Source organism: Bos grunniens, chromosome 24, assembly GCF_055505025.1.
Source record: "Bos grunniens cultivar Pamir isolate PY7600 chromosome 24, Bosgru_T2T1.0, whole genome shotgun sequence".
NCBI classification, from domain to species: Eukaryota; Metazoa; Chordata; class Mammalia; order Artiodactyla; family Bovidae; genus Bos; species Bos grunniens.
In genome coordinates this window covers 15,524,335-15,548,503 of record NC_141188.1, presented here as the reverse complement: position 1 = coordinate 15,548,503, position 24,169 = coordinate 15,524,335, and the positions used below count along the sequence as shown (strand labels likewise).

Sequence of the window (24,169 nt, the reverse complement as noted above, 5' to 3'; positions counted from 1 at the left end):
CATTAACTGGAGACAGTGGAGGTTGAACCAGAAACTTAGGGCCCCAGAGAGTTGTTTTTAAATAGAGGGACCCATGATGGGACCCATCATGCCCCATCAGTGGGGCATGATGAAGGTAGTTTAAAGAAGAAAACTTTAGGATGATTATATTGATCAGTAAGGTGTTTGTCTTAGGGTTAGAGAAGCTGGGTGAAAGGTATCTGCTGATTGATTCCAGACAGGGCTGGCTAGTAGTGAGAACAATTCCAGGTGTTTGAAATGGGTGAATGTGGCCTAGGCTTGGCTTTAGATCTAGAGGCCCCAAATTAAACACAAAGTGCTAGGAATAGTTTTAGGTAGGACCTGTGTTCACTGGTTTGGTTACAACCTCACTTTTTTCTTTTTTTCTTGTATTGAGGTGATCCAAACTGTAGCCCAAATGACAGAAATGTTGATAATGCCTTAAATTGAGAGAAAAATCATTCATTTAGTGTGATAGCTTCAGTTTTACACATGTTCAGTTATAAATGACAAGCAGTTTCTTGAAAAGGGGATCTACTGCTTGAAAACTAAGGTAGATGAATGTAAAAGCAGACCACCTTAAGTATTATGTCCAGGCATGGAAGTGCTAACTGTTATAGTACAAACAGATAAACTCTCTGTTCTCTTGAAGCTTACCTTCTAGGTGGTTGAATATTTCTTTCTGGACATAGTGTAAAGGAAAATAGTAAGCCCTGTGATTTGAGATTTGTGAAGTACTATCAGTTAAGGAGGTTAAGAAGTTTCATGTGGTTTTTAAAAGGTCAAACAGTGTGAGAGAGTAAGATTATTAGAAAGAATTCTGACCTTGGAGCCCAGAATCCCGGATTCTGATTTCAGCTCTTCATTCAACTTAATTGCATCACCATGGGCAAGATACAACCACCTCTAAGTTTGCAGTTCAGTTCACTCGCTCAGTCGTGTCCAACTCTTTGCGACCGCATGAGTCACAGCACGCCAGGCCTCCCTGTCCATCACCAACTCCCGGAGTTCACCCAGACTCACATCCATCGAGTCATTGATGCCATCCAGCCATCTCATCCTCTGTTGTCCCCTTCTCCTCCTGCCCCCAATTCCTTCCAGCATCAGAGTCTTTTCCAATGAGTCAACTCTTTGCATGAGGTGGCCAAAGTACTGGAGTTTCAGCTTTAGCATCATTCCTTCCAAAGAAATCTCAGGGCTGATCTCCTTCAGAATGGACTGGTTGGATCTTGCAGTCCAAGGGACTCTCAAGAGTCTTCTCCAACACCACAGTTCAAAAGCATCAATTCTTAAAACAAGCAAGTTTCCAACTGTACATCATGATCCATTTGAAATAAATTTTAAGGCTCACAGTCTAGCTCACAATCTTGTGTTATTTAAAGAAAAATGAAATAGAACAATAACAAATATTAACATATTATTCATAGAATATTGCTTTGTGAATCTTTTTTCTGCGTTACGCGTCTGCATGCACACATGGGCTCTGTGCAACAAGTACTGATATAAAATGCATGTCAGTATGGCTTGTTCCAGTAATAACAACTGAAAACACTGGATTAGACAACCTCTAAAATCTAATCCAGGTCATTGTTCATATAATTAAGTGAATTGTATAAGCAGTGTAGGTTTAAGAATATATTTATATTTAAATTTTTTTAGCTCTCTAAAATCACAGTTTTATGATGGAAACATTGAAGATTTTATATGGAATTTCAAGAAATGAAGAAATTGGGTGGGAAAGGGAAAGTTAATAAATTTATCTTTTGGACTTATGTTAATGAGAAAAGCTTCAGAGTTTTTTTTTTTTTTCCCCAGAATAAGAGAGCCTTATGTAATACCAAAAATATTACAGAAATTTTAAAAATATTTTTGTTCATGAGTTACTTGGTAGATTTGTGAGCTTATATGATTTCTGAAGATGTTAATGTTCTATGTACCTCATAAAGAATTAGGAGAAAATGCTCATTTTGATCCCAAAATTTTTAGAAAATCTAGGATATTTTACAAATTAAGGCATCCTTTTACTAATTTATCTTTTATAGAAGGTTTTGTGTGTTGTTCCCTTCATTTTCAGATTTTGAAAGAGTGATAATAAAATGTTACATTACTCATTATTTTTGCAAATGTGGATTAATCTTTTAATGGAAAGGCATAAATAAAATGAATCTGTGTTTCATTTCACACTTATATGAATGACTTAACCTGTTTTTAAGGTATGTGATAGTGGAATGTGAAGATCAAGATACTCAGCAGAGAGATCCAAAGACCCATGAAATGTACTTGAATGTCATGAGACGGTTCAGCCAAGCATTGTTGAAGGTAACCATTTAATGTATGGATTGGCGTATACAGTCCATGGGCCCTATCTGGCCCATTGCCTGTTTTGGTATGGTCTATGGACATGACTGAGCGACTAATCTGATCTGATGAGCTAAACATTGCTTTTTGTTTTTAAATAATTGGGAAAAGTCACAAGGAGAGTAATACTTTGCAACACATAAAAATTATGTCAAATTCACAAGTCAGTGTTCATAAGTAATATTGTATTGGCACATAGTTATGCTCATTTGCTTTCATATTGTTTGTGACCACTTTGACTACAATAGGAGTAAATAGCCAGAATGGAAACTCTGTAGTCAGCAACACCTAAAGTAGTTAATCCTTGGCCCTTTATAGAAAGTTTGTTGACCCCTAAGTTAATGAAACAAACCTGTTGATGCAACCAAAAAAACCCCAAATCTCTGCTCTTTTGTTTCACTCTCTGTTTTCTATTTTTATTTTTAAGACTAGGTACATTTACATAAATCTGGCAGTGATCATATTGCAGATACTTTACATGGACACATTTTCTAGAGATCTGTAGGCCTTTTTTACCTGGTGTTCTTGTGATTGTTAAGGCAATGTCTCAGTTCAGCCAGCAGAGGGTGCATGGGCCATGAAAAAAAACTCACAACATTACCTGATTTGCTGTAGAAACATTTGCTTCATAGCATATTTATCTGCTGTTTCATGTTCCATTTAAATTGTCTTGAAATTTAAATCACATCTTATTGAATTCTTTGACCAAACTTTTTTATAGTTCTCAGAGCCCGTAGATTTGCTATATCTAAACTGATTGGAAAATAAGCAGTTGGTCCTCTCTTCTAATCTCAATTCTGTCACTAATAGCCTTTGTCATCCTCTGAGGAAATTTTGGTCTCTTTGAGATTAAATTTCAGTCTTTTAAATAAAAATATATAATTGCCAAGCTGCTTCTTTCAGTGTAATTGGAGAAATTAAATGAGAAAATGTTATTTTATAATATCTTATGAACTGCAAATTACTACATAAGACTTCATAGCATTGGTTTTTATGGCTTTTATTTTACTAAGCTAGCATATTATATTGCTATCTGAGAACTTTTTTTTAACGATTTAATTTGTTGCTTGAAGATAGTATTGTTTTACTATATGCCCAGAACATTTTTGAAGAAATTATAAGCGTCCAGATATGTATTGAATCAGTAAGTGAATACACTTTGGGTCAATAAATTCTGTCTTGTCACACAGTTGCATGTGGGAAAAAACGTGCAATTTTTGATAGATGAGTATTCACTGACGACTCACATAATTTTCAACTGTAGAAGAGTTGGTGTTTAAGATAGCAGGCTTCTCGTTATCTCTGAATCAAGATAATTCTTTTTTCAGTATTACTTTGTGTTGAAGTTTGTAGTTATTAAATAATAAATAAAGGTCACCCATGCTATTGAAGAAACTCTGATCATTATGCTATATAGAATTAACTTTTCTTTCCTTTGAATTCCTTCAGGGTGATAAGTCTGTCCGAGTTATGCGTTCTCTGCTGGCTGCACAACAGACTTTTGTAGATCGGCTGGTGCACCTAATGAAGGCAGTGCAGCGTGAAAGTGGAAATCGTAAGAAAAAGGTAAACCTTCTGGCTGTGCTTTCTGTTTATGCTTAGAGGTGGTGGTTTAGTCACTAAGTCATATCCGACTCTTTGTGATCCCATGGATTGTAGCCTGCCAGTCTCCTCTGTCCATGGGATTTTCCAGGCAAGAATACTGAAATGGGTTGCCATTTCCTTCTCTAGCAGATCTTCCTGACCGAGCGATCAAACCTGGGTCTCCTGCATTGCAGGCAGATGAACAACATTAGTCTCACTGTACATCTTCACCAGAACTCTTATGTGACCAGTAGCTCTCAACAGTGGGCTTAAAATATTCAGGAAACCATGTTGTAAACAGATGTGTTACCATGCAGGCTTTGTTCTTAATTTAAGAGCAACAGTTGATTTAGCATAACTCTTAAGGGCCTTAGGATTTTTGAAATGGTAGATAAGTGTTGGCTTCAACTTCAACCCCTAACCAGAGCATCAGCCTGCCCTTTGAAGCTTTGAAGCCAGGCATTGACTTCTCCTTTTGAGCTGTGAAAGTCCTAGATGACATCTTCTTCCAATAAAAGGCTGTGTCATCTGCAGTGAAAAATCTGTTGTTTAGTGTAGTAGCAACTTTTGTTAATTATTTTTGCCAGATTCTCTGGATAACCTTGCTACATCTTCTACATCTGCACTTGCTGCTTCATCTTGCATTTTCATGCTATGAGATGACTTCTTTCCTTAAACCTCATGAGCCAGCCTCTGCTAGCTTCAAATTTTTCTTCTGCGTTCTCTCACCTCTTTCAGCCTTCACAGCCTTGAAGAGACTTAGGGCCTTGTTCTGGATTAAGCTTTGGCCTAAGGGAGTGTTGTGCCCGGTTTGATCTTGTATCGAGACCACTAAAACTGTCTCTGTATCAGCAATAAGCTTGTTTTGCTTTCTTATCATTTCTGTGTTCCATAATATCCTTCAAGAATTTTTCCTTTGTGTTTACGGTTTGGCTGTCTGTTTGGCATAAGAAGCCTAGCTTTTGGCCTGTCTTGGCTTTCATCATGCGTTCCTCACTAGCTTAATTATCTCTAACTTTTGATTTAAAGTGAGAGGCATGTGACTTTTCCTTTCACTTAGACACATAAAGGCCATTGTAGGGGTTGTAAATTGGCCTAATTTCAACATTTTTGTGTCAGGGAATAGCAGAAGAAAGAAGAAGGACAGCTGGTCAGTGGGGTAGTCAAAACACTAGTAACATTTTATTGATTAGGTTCTGCGTTTTATATGAGCTTGGTTTATGATGCCCCAAATCAATTGCAGTAATATTAAAGATCACTGATCATGGATCATCTTAAGAAGTATAATAATAGAAAGTTTGGAATATTGCAAAAGTTAGCAAAATGTGACATAGAGACACAAAGTGAGCAAGTGGTGTTGAAAAATTGGCACCAGTAGTTTTGCTTGATGCAGGGTTGCTGTAGACCTTCAATTTGTAAAAAATGCAATACCTGCGAAGCGCACCAAAGTGAGGTGCAATTAAATAAAGTGTGCCTGTTATAGTATAGGAGTGGTTAGATCCTGTACTGATTTTGTACTGGATCCTATTTTATGAGTTTATATACATTGATTGAGGTACTGTTATTATCCCAGTCATGAGGAAAAGTAGGTAATGGGAAGCTAAGTAAGTTGCAAGATGTCCCCAGGTAGTAATTGTTGGAGTTGGGGTTTGTACCCAGACATTCTGAGTCCATATTTTTATATACAGTGTTTCCTGGCTCTCATTTTAGAATCTTAGCATCTTAGAATGCAGTTTATTTGGCATGGAAAGAACCTCGAGAGGTTACTTAGATGGGAATTCTTCTGAGAAAAAGAAGATCCAGAGTGATTCACCCAAGGTTACAGAACTGGTGATAATAACTGGCAATCTGTTCTCATAACCAGTACATTGATCTTGCTGTCAGTGGGGTCAGGTTTCTACCTAATGAAAACAGATTAACATCTGTTCTTCAAATGCTATTTTTCCTGAACAGTTGCCCAAATGATATGAAGGACTCAACTTGATATCTTCTCTTTACCTAATCCTATAATTGGAAAGTCTTTCTTAGTGACCTTTGTAAAACACCAGAACACATTTTGCTGTTGTTCCTCAGAATTGTAAGAGGAAAGCAGAGAGGAAAAGGTGAAAAATTGAGTCAGAAATTTAAAGCAAGGGATCTAGTCCAGCAGAGATGTATGTGAGGAATAATGTTAACATTATAATAGTGTTAATAAGGTCAGGGAGGAGAAAATAGACTGAAGAGAAACACATTTTTATTGAGTTGGCATTTTCTTTGTTTTTGAGAAGAATTAAAAATCCTGGTTAAATTCCTACTGCCATTCCTCCTGGAGCCCTTCTCCCTAGAGGTGCCCGTGTGAGAAGCAGTGTGATCCCAGTGCTCACAGCAAAAGCATGCCTGTTCTCGTGACTGTCAGTTTGTTTAAACCACACTTTGTTCTTATGTGACTCTTCTATTCACCACATGCATGAACCTCTAGCTACACCTCAAATTTTGGCAGTCTGGAAGATGACTGCTTCCTGGAGATACCACTTACAGTCCCTAAAATACATTTTGTATTTGCCACATACTGCAGAACACATTGTTTTGCCTGTGTTTTAAATCAGACAGTCCCAAATGTAGTGTTAACATTGGCTAAAACTCTTCTCAGACATTTTTTCATGATGATAAGAAAAGGCAAACTTGGTTTTTATTTACGTAGTTTTACTAGAAACAAGCCCCCACATTTAAGTGCAAGGCCAAGAGGATGCTCCACCACCATTATTTGCGTTATTACCAGGAATAATGAATTGGCTACAGTTAATAATTTAAAATCATATGTAATGCTTTTCCATCCCTCATAATGAAGTTGGGAGAGACTTGTCTTGGTGAGTCCAGCAGTGGTAAATGTGTCGCAAGGGAATCCGTGAGTTAGGTTTCAGATGGTAAAACAGATACTAATACTGTTGCTACCTTCTTTCCTTTGCTGATGTCATTTAGGAAAAATTCTCTTGATTCAAGTCTTTGAATCTAGATGTTTGAGTTCTAATAAAAATACATTAATTCCACATTTAAAAACAAAGCTTTTATTTTAAATATTAAGTATTCTCTTTCACTTCATAATTCTTTAGATTATAATATATATTCTATAAAAATATATTGCATGCCTATTGTGTGCCAAGCACTCTTTTTAGAGTCTGGGATACAGTGGTGACTATAAAAGTCCCTACCTTTATAATGTAAGGAGCTTACATTCCTGTTGGAGGAAAAAGTTAACAAAATAAGTTAAAATATATTATATGCTATATAGTGTCTTATGCTATTGAGGAAAATAAAGCAGGAAAGGGGAATAGGTAGTGCCAGGTTCAAGTATTAAGGCAGTGGTTCATTTCTCAATGGAATGATCATGAAGGCCTCACTAAGAGTTGACATTTGAACAAAAACCTGAAGCAAGTCGGGGAGCATACCATGTGAATATCTAGAGAAGATTGTTTCAGCAAGAGGAACCGCAAGCACGAAGGCCCTAATGTGGGAGCATGTGTGACATGTTTGAGAAATAGGAAGAAGTGCAGTGTATTTGGTCAAGTTTTCTCCCCTTGAAAACAAGCTTACTTATTTAAAGAATGCTAGACTCACAAGGTTTCCCAAATGGCGCAAGTGGTAAAGAATCTGCCTACTAATGCAGGAGATGCAAGGAAGGTGGGTTCCCTGGACAGAGGAGCCTGGTGGGCTACAGTCCATGGGGTTGCAAAGAATTGGACAGACTGAGCATGCACGTGTGCGCGCACACACACACACACTCTCTCTCTTTCTCTCTCAATCTCTCTCTCTCTCTCAATCTCTCTCTCTCTCTCTCTCTCACAGCTTTCCAAGGAAATAGATTGTCCTTTTGAAATTGAATAGGTGGGCTTGGTCTAAACATTATAAATGCTGCTAAGTGAGAAAAGTGTTTCATCCTGACTTGAACTGCTCAGTTTCTGAAATCTTGGCTTAATGCAGTATGTATGTGAGCTAAAGAAGATAAATAAATGATTATAAGAGTTTGAGCAAGCTCTGGGAGTTGGTAATGGATATGGAAGCCTGGCGTGCTGCAGTCCACAGGGTCACAGAGTCAGACACAACTGAACTGAACCTGATATCTTAGTAAAAGTTTCATCAGACAGAATCAATGAATAGTAAAATATAGGGTCCAAGTTCCTCCAAGTAAATTGAGTTTACTTTTTAAACCGAAAATACACAGTGAAACAGCTAATGAAATTCTTGCTTAATATCTGGTCATGTGAAATTAAGCTTCAAATGAAATTAGTCTCTTTGTGACTTCACAAGTCCTTTTAAAGCAGAAATTATATCTTTAAGTTCAGCCTGAGAATATCCCTGATGCTCAGTTGCAGCAAGAGAAACATATTCCCTGACCTCTGAGAGTCTAGCATTTCATAGGTCAGGGGATCGTGCCTTACAAAGCATGCTGCTGTTATTCTCAGGTGGATTTTAAGTGCTTTTCTCTCACACATACTAACTCCTTTATGTTATGTTAGTTCACATAGACTTTTATGGTGCTTTGCAAATATTTTAAAGTTAATGTTGTCGGTCTTTTACATCCTTACCATATGCTTTAAAAGCCACTTTTCCATTTTAACCTAATTAGTACTTTATAACTTGTTCTCCTAGAATGAGAGACTACAGGCATTGCTTGGAGACAATGAAAAGATGAACCTGTCTGATGTGGAACTTATCCCACTGCCTTTAGAACCTCAGGTGAAAATTAGAGGAATAATTCCAGAAACAGCTACATTGTTTAAGGTAATTGTGGTGGATCTTTGATATCTATGACTGGAGCTGATTCTTTAAAGCTGAATCAGAGACTCTACGTTTGGGGGGAAAAAATGCCTTTTATTTATCAGTGTGTTTTAAGATCTTTTTGTAATACCTGTGGACATTTTTATGCGAAATATATGAAGTATTTTTATATCACTGGGTTTTTTAATGTTTAATTCTTTGAACTATTTATTAATCAGAGCCACACCTGTCTTTTCCCATGTAAGCTTAAAAAAATAAATTGAATTGCACACTTAGGCATTTACTTTATAAATTCCTGTGGTTAGATAAGAATTCCAGTTACCCTTTTATAAAATTTTTCAATTTGGTATCTGTTCCTATGACTTAAATATTTTCTCATCTTTTTAAGTGATAATTCTCTTTAGTTCATAACAGCATGTGCCTGGCTTTCTTTTGGCTGGCCCCCACTTGAATAGTTAGAAAGGACTGGAGGCAGCTGCCTTCTCTAAGCAGACCAGAGGGCTGAGATCATTCCTTGTGAAGCTTCATTGAGACATGATGTCATAGGTTGTCTGATTCTAGGGTTGGAAAAGGGGGAAGTTGCATTGGAATATTACTTTCTATTGGGTAAGAAAGGCCTCATAGATCTCTCCTTTGGATATATTTTAAAAAGGGTATGATTACAATAAGAAATAGTTCAGATTTTTTTTAAGGGTGTGATTTGAAAGGCCACCTATGGCAGCCCAGCATGCACAACTGCAATATGTTTCAAAAAGCAGTACTTTAACCTTACTGCATGTGATGGACTGATAGTGTCTATTCTTCTAAAAATTATTCTTTTGCATCAGTTTTCAAATGTTGTTTGCAACCTGTTTAGTTCGTTTTAAGACTCATTGAGTTATAAACCTGCATTTTAAAAAATACTGGTTATAGGAGAGAGAATACAAGTATTTCTTAGTTCATGCTAGAACTCCCAAATAAGATCTAATATTCTCATTCCCTTAGGACTAACCAAGAACAGTGTTTTATCATTTTTTTAAATTAAATTTATTTATTTTAATTAGAGGCTAATTACTTTACAATATTGTATTGGTTTTGCCATATATCAACATGAATTCTCCACGGGTGTACACGTGTTCCCCACCCTGAACCCCTGTCCCACCTCCGCCCCATACCATCCCTCTGGGTCATCCCTGTGTCCCAGCCCCAAGCATCCTGTATCCTGCATCAAACCTGGACTGGTGATTCGTTTCTTATATTATACATGTTTCAAAATGTTTTATCATTTTTCAGCAAACAGGATGAAAAAGAATATTTAAGACATAGAGCCGGAGTAAAAGTGCGATATGAGAATCTGTCGCCATTGTTAGGTAGATTCTGGATCCATTTTTTTCCTTAAATAATTTTATTATTATGTAATAATACAAAGTATAGATGGTCAATAAGATATCATGGGATATCTTTTTAATCCTAATGTTCAATTCTGAATTTTTTCTTCTAGCCTTTATTAAATAAGCGGACATTCTTGAAAATTCTGAATTGGAGTTTAGGACTAATGGTTCTAGGGCATTTACTGCATAACTCTAGGATTATAATTCTTAACCATTTGGGGGTCATGAGTTTAAGAGTCCAATGAAAGTGATGGATTGGATATTTTAGAAAGTTACCTGGAATGCTTGTACATACACTGAAATGTCTGCACAGAATTGTAGCAGAATCTGTGAATTCTTGTTGCCCTTCTATGAACTCCTTAGAGCTGAAAAGGTTATGGACTTAGTTTTCAATATTTTTAAACAGTATTTTGTTAGACCCTAGCTTAAGAACAAAAGCTAGGTCTCTGTGGGGAGTGAGCCCCTTAAGGCACTGGGATTAGTGCCTAGTTATCTTTAGATTGTCATATGTTTACACTAGATTTCAGATGTACTCTAAATTTCAAAATCAGATCCAAATCGGAGTAGGGAAGTTATAACAAAGAACATCTTGCTTATCATTTATCTTCAGGAGTTTTGCTTTCAGTTGTTTTCTTGAGCGTTTGTGAGTAGGGTACAGGGATAAAATATATTTACCCTGAGGTGATCAAAGGATACTACAACTATTTGAAGTTTTAATTCACTAAAGGTTGTAGTTTCTAAACTTACATTCTTTGAAGGATTTTTGATGCTTTTCCCCTAACATTTTATAGTGAAGTTTTCAAACATACAGCAAAGTTGAAAGGCTTTCACAGTAACCAACTATATACTCACTACTTCTGTTCTGTTAGTAACATTTTACTGTACTGTTTTTGTCACACGTCTGTTCATCCCTCTATCTGATACTTTTTATGCTATTATTTCTCATGGTCTATAGAAATTAATATTATTATTTGCTTTGTCAGACTCATTTCTTTTCTTTAGATTATTATAAGTTTCTCCACATTTCCATCTTATATAATTTGAAAATAATATTTTTATTTCCAGAGTGCTCTTATGCCTGCACAGTTATTCTTTAAGACTGAAGACGGAGGCAAATATCCAGTTATATTTAAGCATGGGGATGATTTACGCCAAGATCAACTTATTCTCCAAATCATTTCACTCATGGACAAGGTGAGCATAACCTTATGTTGGTAGGGAACATGTTTTCATTTCAGAAATCAGTGGATTAGTGGATAGGCTATGCATGGATACAGAATTACATGTACCTAGAATTATATAACATTCAGGTACAATCCTGGAGAGCTGAACAATCTCCACTTGATCTTGAACAAATGGAGTTGTTATTGTATTACTGCAGATGGCTCTTAAGATGAGTATAAAATGAAACTGCATGTGTTCCTTTTTATAAAAACTTTTTCACAGTTCTTTCAGTGTTGGATATAGTAATTTTCTTCCTCTTAGTCAATTAAATCTTCTTTCTTAAATCCTGTTTCTGTCCATGGATTTTAAAGAAACATATTTGTCTTCATTTCCTTATTTGGAGCTCTAAAATACTTCATGACCAGTAAGGCCTGCATAAATCCTTAGGGGGAACCCCCTATCAGTGAAAACTGACAGTGATTTAAAACAAGATAAAGAGATGTATTAAACTGCTATAATACTTACTACAAAACTATTTCATAACATTTTTTCATTTGTTTAATATGACTTTTGATCTTAAGCTGCTACGAAAAGAAAATCTGGATTTGAAGTTGACTCCCTACAAAGTATTAGCCACTAGTACAAAGCATGGTAAGTTTATTTTTTAACAATTATTTATTTCAGTGTCCAATGAGTATATTTTTCCTTTTTAAATTGGAAATTGTTAAGAACATTAGGGATTGAACTCATTTGTAACACTGAAGACTAGTCGGGCCTTCCTGGCTGTCTACCTTCCCTCCTTCCCTTTCTTTTTATACCTCTTGAAATCATTAAACAGCATATTTGGGAGAAAAATGAGAACCTTTATGATATATTTCTTTGGATTCAAAACTGTTTCCAAACCACAGTAGTTTTCTCCTGTGGTAATCTGTATCTGAAATTATTGTTTTTGTTATCGTTCAGTTACTAAGTCATCTTCAAGGCTCCTCAGTCCTCTACTATGTCCTGGAGTTTGCCCAGATTTGTGTCTATTGAGTCTGTGATGCTACCTAACCATCTCATCCTCTGCCGCACCCTTCTCCTTTTGCTTTCAATCTTTTCCTAGCATCAGTGTCTTTTCCAGTGAGCTGGCTCTTCACATGAAGTAGCCAAAGTATTGGAGCTTCAGCTTCAGCATCAGTCTTTCCAATGAGTATTCACAGTTGATTTCCATTAGGATTGGCTGGTTTGATCTCTCTACAGTAAAAGGGATTCTCAGGAATCCTCCCACACCACAATTTGAAAGCATCAATTCTTCGGAACTCACCCTTCTTTGTGGTCCAGCTCACATCCCAACATGACTACTGGAAAAACCATAGCTTTGTTTATATAGACCTTTGTCTTTGATGTCTCTGCTTTTTATTACACTGTCTAGATTTGTCATAACTTTCCTTCCAAACAGCAAACAACTTTTAATTTCATGGGTGCAGTCACCATCTGCAGTGATTTTGGAGCCCAAGAAAATAAAAACTGTCACTGCTTCAACGTTTTCCCCTTCTATTTACCATGATGTGATAGGACTGGATGCCATGATCTTAGTTATTTGAGTGTTGAGTTTTAAGCCACTTTTTTCACTCTCTTTAACCCTAATCAAGAGGCTCTTTAGTTCCTCCTCACTTTCTGCCTTTACAGTTGTATCATCTGCATATCTGAGGCTGTTGATATTTCTTCTGGCAATCTTGATTCCAGCTTGTGATTCATCCAGCTTGGCATTTTGCGTGATGTACTCTGCATATAATCATTATTGAGAGTTACTAAAACCTAGAAAGGCTTTGTATTGAGCCCTGCTTATGCAAACCACTCATCAGATGCTGTTGCTTTTATTCATTGATTTTTTTTTTTTTTTAATATATATGTCTAACTTTCTGAGATTGAGTAACCTCTGGAAGTTTGGCAGAAGATTCCCTCAGAATGCTTGCCTATTGTGTATTGTAAATTTTATAATCTTGTTACTCTTAGAGCTTCTTACCTTTAGATTAGGTACCTTGGAGAAACAAGTACCTGTTTTATTTTAGGCTTTCTGCCTTTCTCCTTGTTATTCCCAAATCTTTCTGGCGGTTTAATTTCTTATATGTTCTATTACTATCCTACATAAATTGATTTACTTAGTTTTTATTTGCTCCTGGAACCAAGACAAAAGTCTTAGCTTAGTTTATTAGTTCTTGTGTGGTATAACATACCTCCACGCCTCTCTGTGACACCTCTTTTTTCCACTCTCCTTGCTTCTTAGACTTTAGCCACACCATCTACCTTCCATTTTCGCAAATGTACCATGCTCTTCTTAGCCTTATATTATTGTTATCTTTAATATCCTTTCCGCTTTATTTATACATCTTTATTATCCTTCAAAACACAGTTCAGATGTCAGAGGTCCTCTGATCCCTATTGTAATATAGGTCTCCCTTTACTATTGCTTTTCATAGTGTCCTTTCATTCATAGTTTTTATTCCAATAAAACTTGCAAACTTGTGAGATCTTTGAAAGCAGGTCAAAGCTCTATTTTTGCTTACCTGCAAAATTCTTGCTACCTACTAGAAAAACTACGAATATATGTTTAAGTGCATTGATGCAGACTGTTTAGTATTTATCATATGGGAATAAATGAGATGCTTCTTACTCTAAAGTAATGCACAGTCTCCTAATTTGCATGCAAATAATTATGTGTCGTTGTTTAGTCACTTAGTCATGTCCAACTCTGCAACCCTTCGGACAGTAGCCTAGTAGCTTGCCAGGCTTATCTGTCCATGGGATTTCCCAGATAAGACTACTGGAGAGGGTTGCCATTTTCTTCTACAGAGGATCTTCCTGGAGCAGGGATTGAATTTGTGTCTCTTGCATTGGCAGACAGATTCTTTAACACTGAGCCACTGCTGCTGCTGCTGCTAAGTTGCTTCAGTCGTGTCCGACTCTGTGTGACCCCATAGACGGTAGCCAACCAGGCTCCCCCGTCCCTGGGATTCTCCAGGCAAGAACACTGGAGTGGGTTGCCATTTTCTTCTCTAATGCGTGAAAGTGAGAAGTGAAAGTGAAGTCACTCAGTCGTGTCCGACTCTTAGCGACCCCATGGACTGCAGCCCACCAGGCTCCTCCATCCATGGGATTTTCCAGGCAAGAGTACTGGAGTAGGGTGCCATTGCCTAGGGCAGCCCAATTATAATGTAAGGCTTACCAAAACCATATCATAGTTGTTTATGATTCTGAAATACTTCCATCATTGAACTTTGATTTTTTTTTTTTTTTTCACAGATTTGTAGTTTTATCCTACTTTTGTTGTCCCTGGACTTACAGGTTTACTTTTTCTCCTTATTCTCCTGTATACTATCCTCCTCCCCTTCTTTTTGGTAGTTCAGATAAGGGATTTATACTTCCCTTTCATAGCATTTCCAGGGAATGGCAGAAGATAGAGTATTACACAAAGAAAGCCAATGAATATACTATAATTTTAGGGTTAGGTGATTGATATTCTAAAATGCCAAAATTTCAGATTTGTTCAAGTGATTTTACATTTAGAATTTTAATTGACATATGTTATAAAACTGCAGAAGAAATTTTTATGCCAAATTTAAGAAGCCTTACCCTGTTACTGATCTGATAAATAGAGTGCCTGAAGAACTATGGACACAGGTTCTCACATTATACAAGAAGCAGTGATCAAGACCATCTCCAAGAAAAACAAATGCAAAAAGGCAAAATAGTTGTCTGAGGAGGCCTTACAAATAGCTGAGAAAAGAAGAGAAATGAAAGGAAAAGGAAAGATATACCCATATGAATGCAGAGTTTCAAAGAATAGCAAGGAGAGATAAGAAAGTCTTCCTCAGTAATCAGTGCAAAGAAATAGAGGAAAACAGTAGAATGGGAAGGACTAGAGATCTCTTCAGGAAAATTAGAGATACCAAGGGACCATTTCATTCAAAGATGGGCACAATAAAGGACAAAAATGGTATGGACCTAACAGGAGCAGAAGATATTAAGAAGAGGTGGCAATAATACACAGAAGAACTACACAAAAAAGATCTTAATGACCCAGATAACCACGTTGGTATAATCACTCACCTAAAGCCAGATATCCTGGAATGTGAAGTCAAGTGGGCCTTAGGAAGCATCAATACAAAGTTATTAGAGGTGATGGAATTCCAGTTGAGCTATTTCAAGTCCTAAAAGATGATGCTGTGAAAGTGCTACACTCAGTATGCCAACAAATTTGGAAAACTCAGCAGTGGTCAGGACTGGAAAAGGTCAGTTTTCATTCCAATCCCAAAGAAAGGCAATGCCAAAGAATGTTCAGACTACCACAAAATATTGTACTCATCTCACATGCTAGCGAAGTAATGCTCAAAATTCTCCAAGTGAGGCTTCAACAGTACGTGAACTGAGAACTTTCCAGTGTTCAAGCTGGATTTAGAAAAGGCAGAGGAACCAGAGATCAAATTGCCAAAATCCGTTGGATCGTAGAAAAGGCAAGAGAGTTCCAGAAAAATACCTATTTCTGCTTTATTGACTATGCCAGAGCCTTTGACTGTGTGGATCACAACAAACTGGAAAATTCTCAAAGAGATGGGAATGAGACCACCTTACCTGCCTCTTGAGAAATCTGTATACAGGTCAAGAAGCAGCAGTTAGAACCGGACGCAAAAAAATGGGCTGGTTCCAAATTGGGAAAGGAGTGCATCAAGGCTGTATTTTGTCATCTTGTTTACTTAACTTACATGCAGAGTACATCATGGGAAACACTGGGCTGGATGTAGCACAAGCTGGAATCAAGATTGCTGGGAGAAATATCAATAACCTCAGATATGCAGATAACACCACCCTTATGGCAGAAAGCGAAGAGGAACTAAAGAGCCTCTTGATTGAAGTGAAAGAGGAGAATGAAAAATCTGGTTTACATCCAACAAACGAAGATCATGGGATCCAGTCCCATCACTTCATGGCAAATAGATGGGGAAACAATGCAAACAGTGAGAGACTTTATTTTGGGGGGCTCCAAAATCGCTGCAGATGGTGACTGCAGCCATGAAATTAAAAGATGCTTGCTTCTTGGAAGAAAAACTATGACCAACCTAGACAGCATATTAAAAAGCAGAGACGTTACTTTGCCGACAAAGGTCCATCTAGTCAAAGCTATGGTTTTTCCAGTAGTCATGTATATATGTGAGAGTTGGACTATAAAGAAAGCTAGGCACCAAAGAATTGATGTTTTTGAACTGTGGTGTTGGAGAAGACTCTTGAGAGTCCCTTGGACTGCAAGGATATCAAACTAGTCAATCCTAAAGGAAATCAGACCTGAATATTCATTGGAAGGACTGATGCTGAAGCTGAAACTCCAATACTTTGGCCACCTGATGCGAAGCACTGACTCATTGGAAAAGACCCTGATGCTGGGAAAGGTTGAAGGCAGGAGGAGAAGGGGATGACATAGGACAAGATGGTTGGATGGCATCACCAACTCAGTGGACATGAGTTTAAGCAAGCTCTGGGAGTTGGTGAGGGACAGGAAAGCCTGGCGTGCTGCAGTCCATGGGGTTGCAAAGAGTTGGACACGACTGAGTGACAACTGAACCTTATTACTTTGTGTTCCTGTGTATAATAATAGAAATTGGCCTAGAGAAATATACAGGTTTTCAGCTTAATTTTTTAAATGTTTCCGTGTATTTCCTATGATGTAAATGCCAATATATGCTAAATACAATAAGAGTCGGACACGACTGAGCGACTTCACTTTCACTTTTCACTTTCATGCATTGGAGAAGGAAATGGCAACCCACTCCATGGTTCTTGCTTGGAGAATCCCAGGGAAGGTGGAGCCTGGTGGGCTGCTGTCTATGGGGCCGCACAGAGTCGGACACGACTGACGTGACTCAGCAGCAGCAGCAGCAGCATAGACCTCTTTAAGCTAATAAGTTTGTATTGTATACATTTGCAAATGAAGACTATTCTTAACAGAATCTTTAGTGCTTAACCAATATTGTTGTTTTGTCATTCAGTCATGTCTGATTCTGCGATGCCATAGACTGCTGCACAGCAGGCTTCTCTGTTCTCCACTATCTCTCTGAGTTTGCTCAGATTCATGTCTATTGAGTCAGTGATGCTGTCTAACCATGTCATCCTCTGCTGCCTCCTTCTCCTCCTGCCTTCAGTGTTTCCCAGCATCAGGGTCTTTTCCAACTGAGGGGGCTCTTCACATCAGGTGGCCGTAGTGGGCTTCAGCTTCAGCAAGTCCTTCCAGTGGCTTAACCAAAAGCTGTGCTTAATACAATGTATCTGTTTCTGTGTAGGCTTCATGCAGTTTATCCAGTCAGTTCCTGTTGCTGAAGTTCTTGATACAGAAGGAAGCATTCAGGTACAGTATCTATTTTAATGATTTATGAATTTCATGAATATTTCTTGTTAGAAAAGTTTCAGTCTCTATAAAAAGTACATAGAGTTAGAAATGAAAGTCTCTTTTTCTCACTTTTCTTCCCTCAAGTTGTTTTTTTTTTCCAGAGAAGTAAACAGTGTTAACAGTTGGAAATGTTTCCAACGTAGACAGATAGATGTTCAGTTCCTTAAACTTTGCCTGGCATATAATAGGCAATCAGGAATTAATGGGGAAACAGAATTTAAATTTTCTGAAGTTTATGGTTACATTATATTGCAAAGTATGGAAATACTGATTTATGTAGCCATCAATGAACGTTCTGATTATTTCCAGTTTTCGTTGTTATTCAGAACAAGGCTATAGTGATATTCTTGTCATACATGTTTTACATAATTATGTTTTTTAAGACCCTTTTCCCCAACCTCCCCCTCCAAAATCATTATTCTCCTTTAAGATAAGAAAAGGCAAGTTGTACTAAGCCATATATATCTTTGGAATTGTTTTTATATTTTAAAATCATGAATTAGTGTTTATTGCAAAATTCATACTGCATGTGAATAGTTTACTTTTGTTATCTTTTTAATGTAATTTTTTTCCTATGAAAAATGTATGTAATTCACACTGAAAAAATTGATATGCCTGAGATGAAAAATCATACAGTGAAGGGCTTGATAAAGGATATTTACTATAGTATGTTTTTGTATTTCTCAGTTTAGAGTGTCCCAGTAATTCAGTGTGGAGTTTACACTTTCAGAAAGACTTTACTCTGATTTCTTAACAAATAAGAGGTTGATTCCATTGTTTGGTTCAAGGTACAATTGTGCTCAGTTACTTAAAAGCTCAGACACAAAACATCAAACTTCCAGAGTTTGAAGTTTGGTTCTGCGGCTTTCTATCTATATTTTGAGTAACCTTGCAGACAGGTTAGCCTTTAGCTCGTGTTTGGATTTCAGCAGGAACTCATAAGGGTGGTTCACATACCTAGACTCTTTGTACAAATAATATGATTTATAGGAAATAACCGGCCTTCCTTCTAGAATTTTGATAGTTGCTGGAGTAAATAGACTATAGAGGGTGCCTGTATGAGCAGCCCCCAGGAAATAAGCTCAGTGTATCCCTTCAGAAGAGAACAAGGAGGATTCACATGTAATTCACAGGCTTTGCCTGTGTGTCTTCTCCATGTTGATCCTGTTGCGTTTACTTCTGCTGTAATACACCTTACTAGTGGTACAGCTGTAAGTTGAGTCTGTGACCCCATCTAATAGATCAAATCTGTCAGAGGTCTAGGGAACCTCCTAACATACCCTTTAAGTCTCAGTTTTTGTATCTATAAAATTGGGGTAATAAGAGTACTTAGCTGTAGAATTCTTCTGAAGATGGCATGAAATGTATACAGAGCTTGAACACAGGTTCTAACTGAAGTAATTGTTTAATAAAGTTGTCAATTATTATGTTGTTCTGTGGAATTATGATTTTGTAAAATAAAGACAGTGACAGTTTGTGTCCTGATTCATAGTTCCATGTGTGATCTGTGTAAATAATTTTGCCAAGTTGTAGCTTATCTCATCTTCAGCATTAGTAGATAGTTAAAAATTGTTTACCAAAATAATTATTTTTGAAAACAGCTGTTTTTCTTTGCTACTCATCTTTACTAATCTTGGTATTGTCGAGCTTCTAAATTTTCGTATTTATTATTATTTAGTTTACATTTCCCTGATCACCAAAAACATTGAGTGAAATATGTGTATAGGCCATTTATTTCTTCTGTGAAGTGCTTGTTCATATATTTTGCCCATTTTTCTCTTGGATTTTTTTGCCTATTGGTTTATAGGAGTCTTTATATTTTCTAGATATACATTCTTTTTCACTTACAGAATGTTCAAAAAGCTTAAAACATAGGATAAATTTATTTTTTAATAGTGTGTTATTTTTTGTCTATTGGTTTATAGGCATTCTTTATATTTTCTAGATATATATTCTTTTTCACTTAATGTTCAAAAAACTTAAAACATAGGATAAATTTATTTTTAATAGTGTGTTAGTTGTATTTTCAGATAGTGTACTGTGTCTGTTTTTCTTTAACATCTAGATGTAAAAGAATAGGCTAGTTGATAATCTGGGGAAAAGAAAGTATACAGTTTTCCCCAGTATTTCCAGACTGTTTGGACACTCTAGTGTATTTATTGTGCCCTTGCAGTTCTTTGGTTCACACTGTATCTCATGTTTATCTTCTGTCAATTTCCTCTTAATTTGAAAAGTCTTAGCATTGTATTGAATGCTGTTTTGAATATTGGAATGTAATTTTGAATGCTATTTTGAATATTGGAATGTAATTTTATTGAGCTTGTTAATGGTAGCAGTATTTCAGTGGCTATACTTAAAAGGTCATTTTAAAAATTCATGTTCACTTTTAGGAGAATGTATGATTCACAGAAAGCCCCTCATGTTTACTTTCAGGAGAAATGGGAAACAAACTGGTAAATTAACTATGAGATATAGCAGTACATTTATTTAATGTTTTCCCCTGTGATATAGAAGTAGCACACTTTTATTTATTTGTTTATTTCTTAGTCTCAGACTATAAGCATAGTAATATGACTGATTCCTGAGGAATATGCTTCCCCAGTTCGGCATTTTATAAAGTTTTATACCAGACACCTGTTTGTCATTATTTACAATTTTGAAATGCCTGACTTGTTTAAAGGATTGAATTTGTAAACATGTAAACATCTTTTCAGAACTTTTTTAGAAAATATGCACCAAGTGAGAATGGGCCAAATGGAATCAGTGCTGAAGTTATGGACACTTACGTTAAAAGCTGTGGTGAGTTTCTCAACATACTGCTTTTCATTGATACGTGGGAATAAAAGAAAGGAAGCTATCTTGTTGCCATATTCATATACATTTAGAACATGTTAAGATTTGGCTTAGATTTGTCCATTTTGACTGCAATAACAAAATACCAGATACTGGGTGACTTATGAACAATAGAAATTTATTTCTCATAGTTCTGGAGGCTGGAAGTCTGAGATAAGGTGCCAGCTTGGTCAGGTGAGGACCTTCTTTGGGTTAAAGACCTGTTATTCTATCTGCACCTGCTGGGAATGGCAAGGCAGCTCTGTGGGGTCTTTTATAAGGTGCTGATTCCATATTGAGGGCTGTTGCTGCTGCTGCTGCTAAGTCGCTTCAGTCGTGTCCGACTCTGCGACCCCATAGACGGCAGCCCATCAGGCTCCACCGTCCCTGGGATTCTCCAGGCAAGAACACTGGAGTGGGTTGCCATTTCCTTCTCCAATGTATGAAAGTGAAAAGGGAAAGTGAAGTCGCTCAGTCGTGTCCGACTCTTAGTGACCCCATGGACTGCAGCCCACCAGGCTCCTCCGTCCATGGGATTTTCCAGGCAAGAGTACTGGAGTGGGGTGCCATTGCCATCTCCGATACTTGAGGGCTAAATACCTCCAAAAGGTTCCACCTCCTACTTGGGCATTAGAGGCATGTTCATTTTGAGGGGACACTACTATTCAAGCCACAGCAGTTTTAAATGCCCTATAAGAAGATTAAAAGATAGAAACTGTGATAAAAGAAGTCATTAATGTTTTGACATAATGGCAGGAATGCGGTGTAAATTCTGCTTAGTCTTTTATAGATGTGTCTTTGTAATCACTTAACTATTTTGTAACTGTAAGTTATCTCTTCCTGGAAGCTGTCATTTTTTCCTTGATTTTCTTTGAGTTTCAGTAAGTGATTAAGTGGTGGTGGTGGTGGTTTAGTCACTAAGTTGTGTCCAACTCCTGTGAACCCATGGACTGTAGCCTGCTAGACTTCTTTGTCCAAGCAATTAAGTAGATTGGGAAAAGTCTGTCAGGAATAATCATGTTTTTGATAAATCTCTAGACCCAAGATTACAGTGCTGTGTTAAGAGCTACCTCTCATGGTATTTTAGATTAGTACTTATGGTCACTTACTGGAAATGTCAGTAGTGGCAAGCTGAAGAGATTAATTGAAATGTTTCAACCACTTATGCCTATTCTCATGAAGTTTATATTTTTTATTTTCATAAGGGTTTTTTTTTTTTTTTAATGGCTAGATTGTTTAAGGGAGGGTTAATAAAGGAATTGACACTAGAGTTGAGTCCTGAATAGTATGTGGCATATATCATGTTATTCCTGTTTTACATAAATATTTATGTTTACATCCATATTTATACTTAAGCAATCAAAGCTGAGGGAAGCAAGTAGAGGATTTTCTAGACATACGATAACTATATTTATACTTTTGCATCGTTTAATGGTTTATAAGTTGCTCTCTTATACATGACTATTTTTTATTTTTCACAATGCTCCTATGAGGTTGTATTCCAGATTATTTTGTACTGCATAATTTATTCTAAACTTACATTTGGTATATTTTTGACTGAGAAGTATACAGAAAATGTAATATTCTTAGGAACTTTTAAAACACTGAAATAAAATGTGTGTATATATATTCAAATTCTTTATGCGTTTAATTTTTATTTTAAACTAAGAAACATAGCATTTTACAGGTAACTGTGTTTACCCATGAAAATGTGTTCAACCATAAAAATGATCACATACAGTGTATTTTGATTTGAAAATTTTTTTTTAATTGATTGAAGCATTTAGGAGAGAATATTCCCCTTTTCTTACGCTGTATTTCTCTCTCCTCTCCTTCCCTCCCTGCTTTACTTCTTTATTTTTTCCCTTTTCTCTTCCATCCATTTTTTTCTCCATTCATTCTATGTTTTCTAAGATCTAAAAAATTAGTATATCTTCTAAAGGCTTTATAGATCACTCACATGGCTGGCAGCTTATACTGTTTTCAGCCAAGCTGGTTAATCAAGTCACTTGTACAGGCTTCCCTGTGACTTGTGTTTTTCAGAGCTGGGTTTGAAAGGAATTCTAAGAGACAGGAAGTAGAAACTTTTGGTTTCTGAAGGCCTGGATTGGGAAGCTGGTAGTTTGTCACATCTGTCATATTCTGTTGGTCAGAAGAGTCACACTACCTGCCTGGCTTCAAGGGAAAAGGAGATAGTTCCTACTTTGAATGAAAAGCATGTAAAAGAATCTTTAATTAGCCACACCTAGTTTTCATTACTTTATTACTTGAGATATTTTGCATGCCATCAATCAATTACCTTCTGTCTTTTACTTAACTTTCATGTAGTTACTGTACCTTTTTTATATCATACATATATATTTAATAAAGAAATGTTAACTCTTCATTTTTAGTTCTTTAAATTATGAAAGTATTGTAACACATTTACAGGCAACTTGGAAAATACAGAACAAGGTTATATATAGTTCTACTATATAATTATTTTTTAAGTAAATAAATATTTTTAGTTGGAATTTCAGTATCAAATTCTCAGAAATTAACAGAGTGAATATACAGAGACATAGAAGGATATAGTAGACCTGAAAAGCACTGTGAACCACTTCAGCATAAGTAGGATTCATACAATTTTCACACAACAGTAGGATACAAATTCTTTTCAAGTTCCCATAGACTGTAAGCTAGGAGACACTGGAACATATCCAGGGACATAAGACAAAGTGCAAAAATTTCTTGGTCTAAAGGTATTGAAATCATACAAAGGCTGTTTGTTTATCACTGTGGAATTATGTTAGAAATCAGTATCAAAAAGTATTTGAAAATAAGCCACATATTTTCAAGTGCAGTGTGACTTTACCAAGAGAGATCTTTGAGTCACTGAAAGCCTTAATAAAGTTAGCTTGAAAAAAAACACAGAGAATGATTGCAGAGAAGAAAACATTTAAATGAGAAATTAGTATCAAAATGAGAAGTTCATGTTAAAGATATTTAAAATATCATGTATGAAACAAGATGCCAGTCCAGGTTCAATGCACGATACTGGATGCTTGGGGCTAGTGCACTGGGACGACCCAGAGGGATGGTATGGGGAAGGAGGAGGGAGGAGGGTTCAGGATGGGGAGCACATGTGTACCTGTGATCGATTCATTTTGGTATTTGGCAAAACTAATACAATTATGTAAAGTTTAAAAAAAAAAAAATCCCATGTATTTGGAAATTAAATGTCCACTTTTTAATGATGGGTGTATCTAAGCTATAATAAGGAAAACTAGAAAATATTTGTACTAGAATAAAAATGAAGAGAATTTACCAGAATTTGTTGCAGGTGACTAAAGCTGCTCAATACAATTAAATACAATGTGGAATCTTGAATAAGATATGAAAACAAATAATGAATACTAGCATAAAATTTTGTGAAATTTGAACAAAATCTGTACTTTAGTTAATAATATTGTATCACTTGTTAGCTTCCTATTTTTTTTTACAACATAATATTTCTTTATATTCTCAAAATTGAATTAGAAGTTTCAAGCCTCATTCAAAAATTTTTTAAAACTAAGATAATAAATTTTCTAGATTTTTAGCAGTAATACTAGATGCCAGAATACATGGAACTATATCAGTTTTGAGTAAATATAAATTAGAAATCTAGCATTTTATTCATACTAAGTCAAACTAATGGATCAAA

General features: G+C 36.3%; 1 protein-coding gene across 10 annotated transcripts in view; it reads left to right on the top strand.

Annotated features, from left to right (window-relative positions):
• Positions 1 to 24,169, top strand: part of PIK3C3 (phosphatidylinositol 3-kinase catalytic subunit type 3) — a 165,724-nt gene that overhangs the window by 92,911 nt on the left and 48,644 nt on the right. For all 10 annotated transcript variants that reach the window (XR_015153421.1, XR_015153420.1, XR_015153419.1 and 7 more), the window contains 7 exons: positions 2,214 to 2,319; positions 3,808 to 3,924; positions 8,569 to 8,700; positions 11,133 to 11,261; positions 11,813 to 11,882; positions 17,546 to 17,610; positions 20,367 to 20,451. Coding sequence is in view for 5 of the 10 variants with exons in the window: in XM_086372256.1 (XP_086228382.1) it covers positions 2,214 to 2,319; positions 3,808 to 3,924; positions 8,569 to 8,700; positions 11,133 to 11,261; positions 11,813 to 11,882; positions 17,546 to 17,610; positions 20,367 to 20,451 (704 nt within the window). In the remaining 5 variants the exon portion in view is untranslated. The remainder of the gene's footprint in view (positions 1 to 2,213; positions 2,320 to 3,807; positions 3,925 to 8,568; positions 8,701 to 11,132; positions 11,262 to 11,812; positions 11,883 to 17,545; positions 17,611 to 20,366; positions 20,452 to 24,169) is intronic.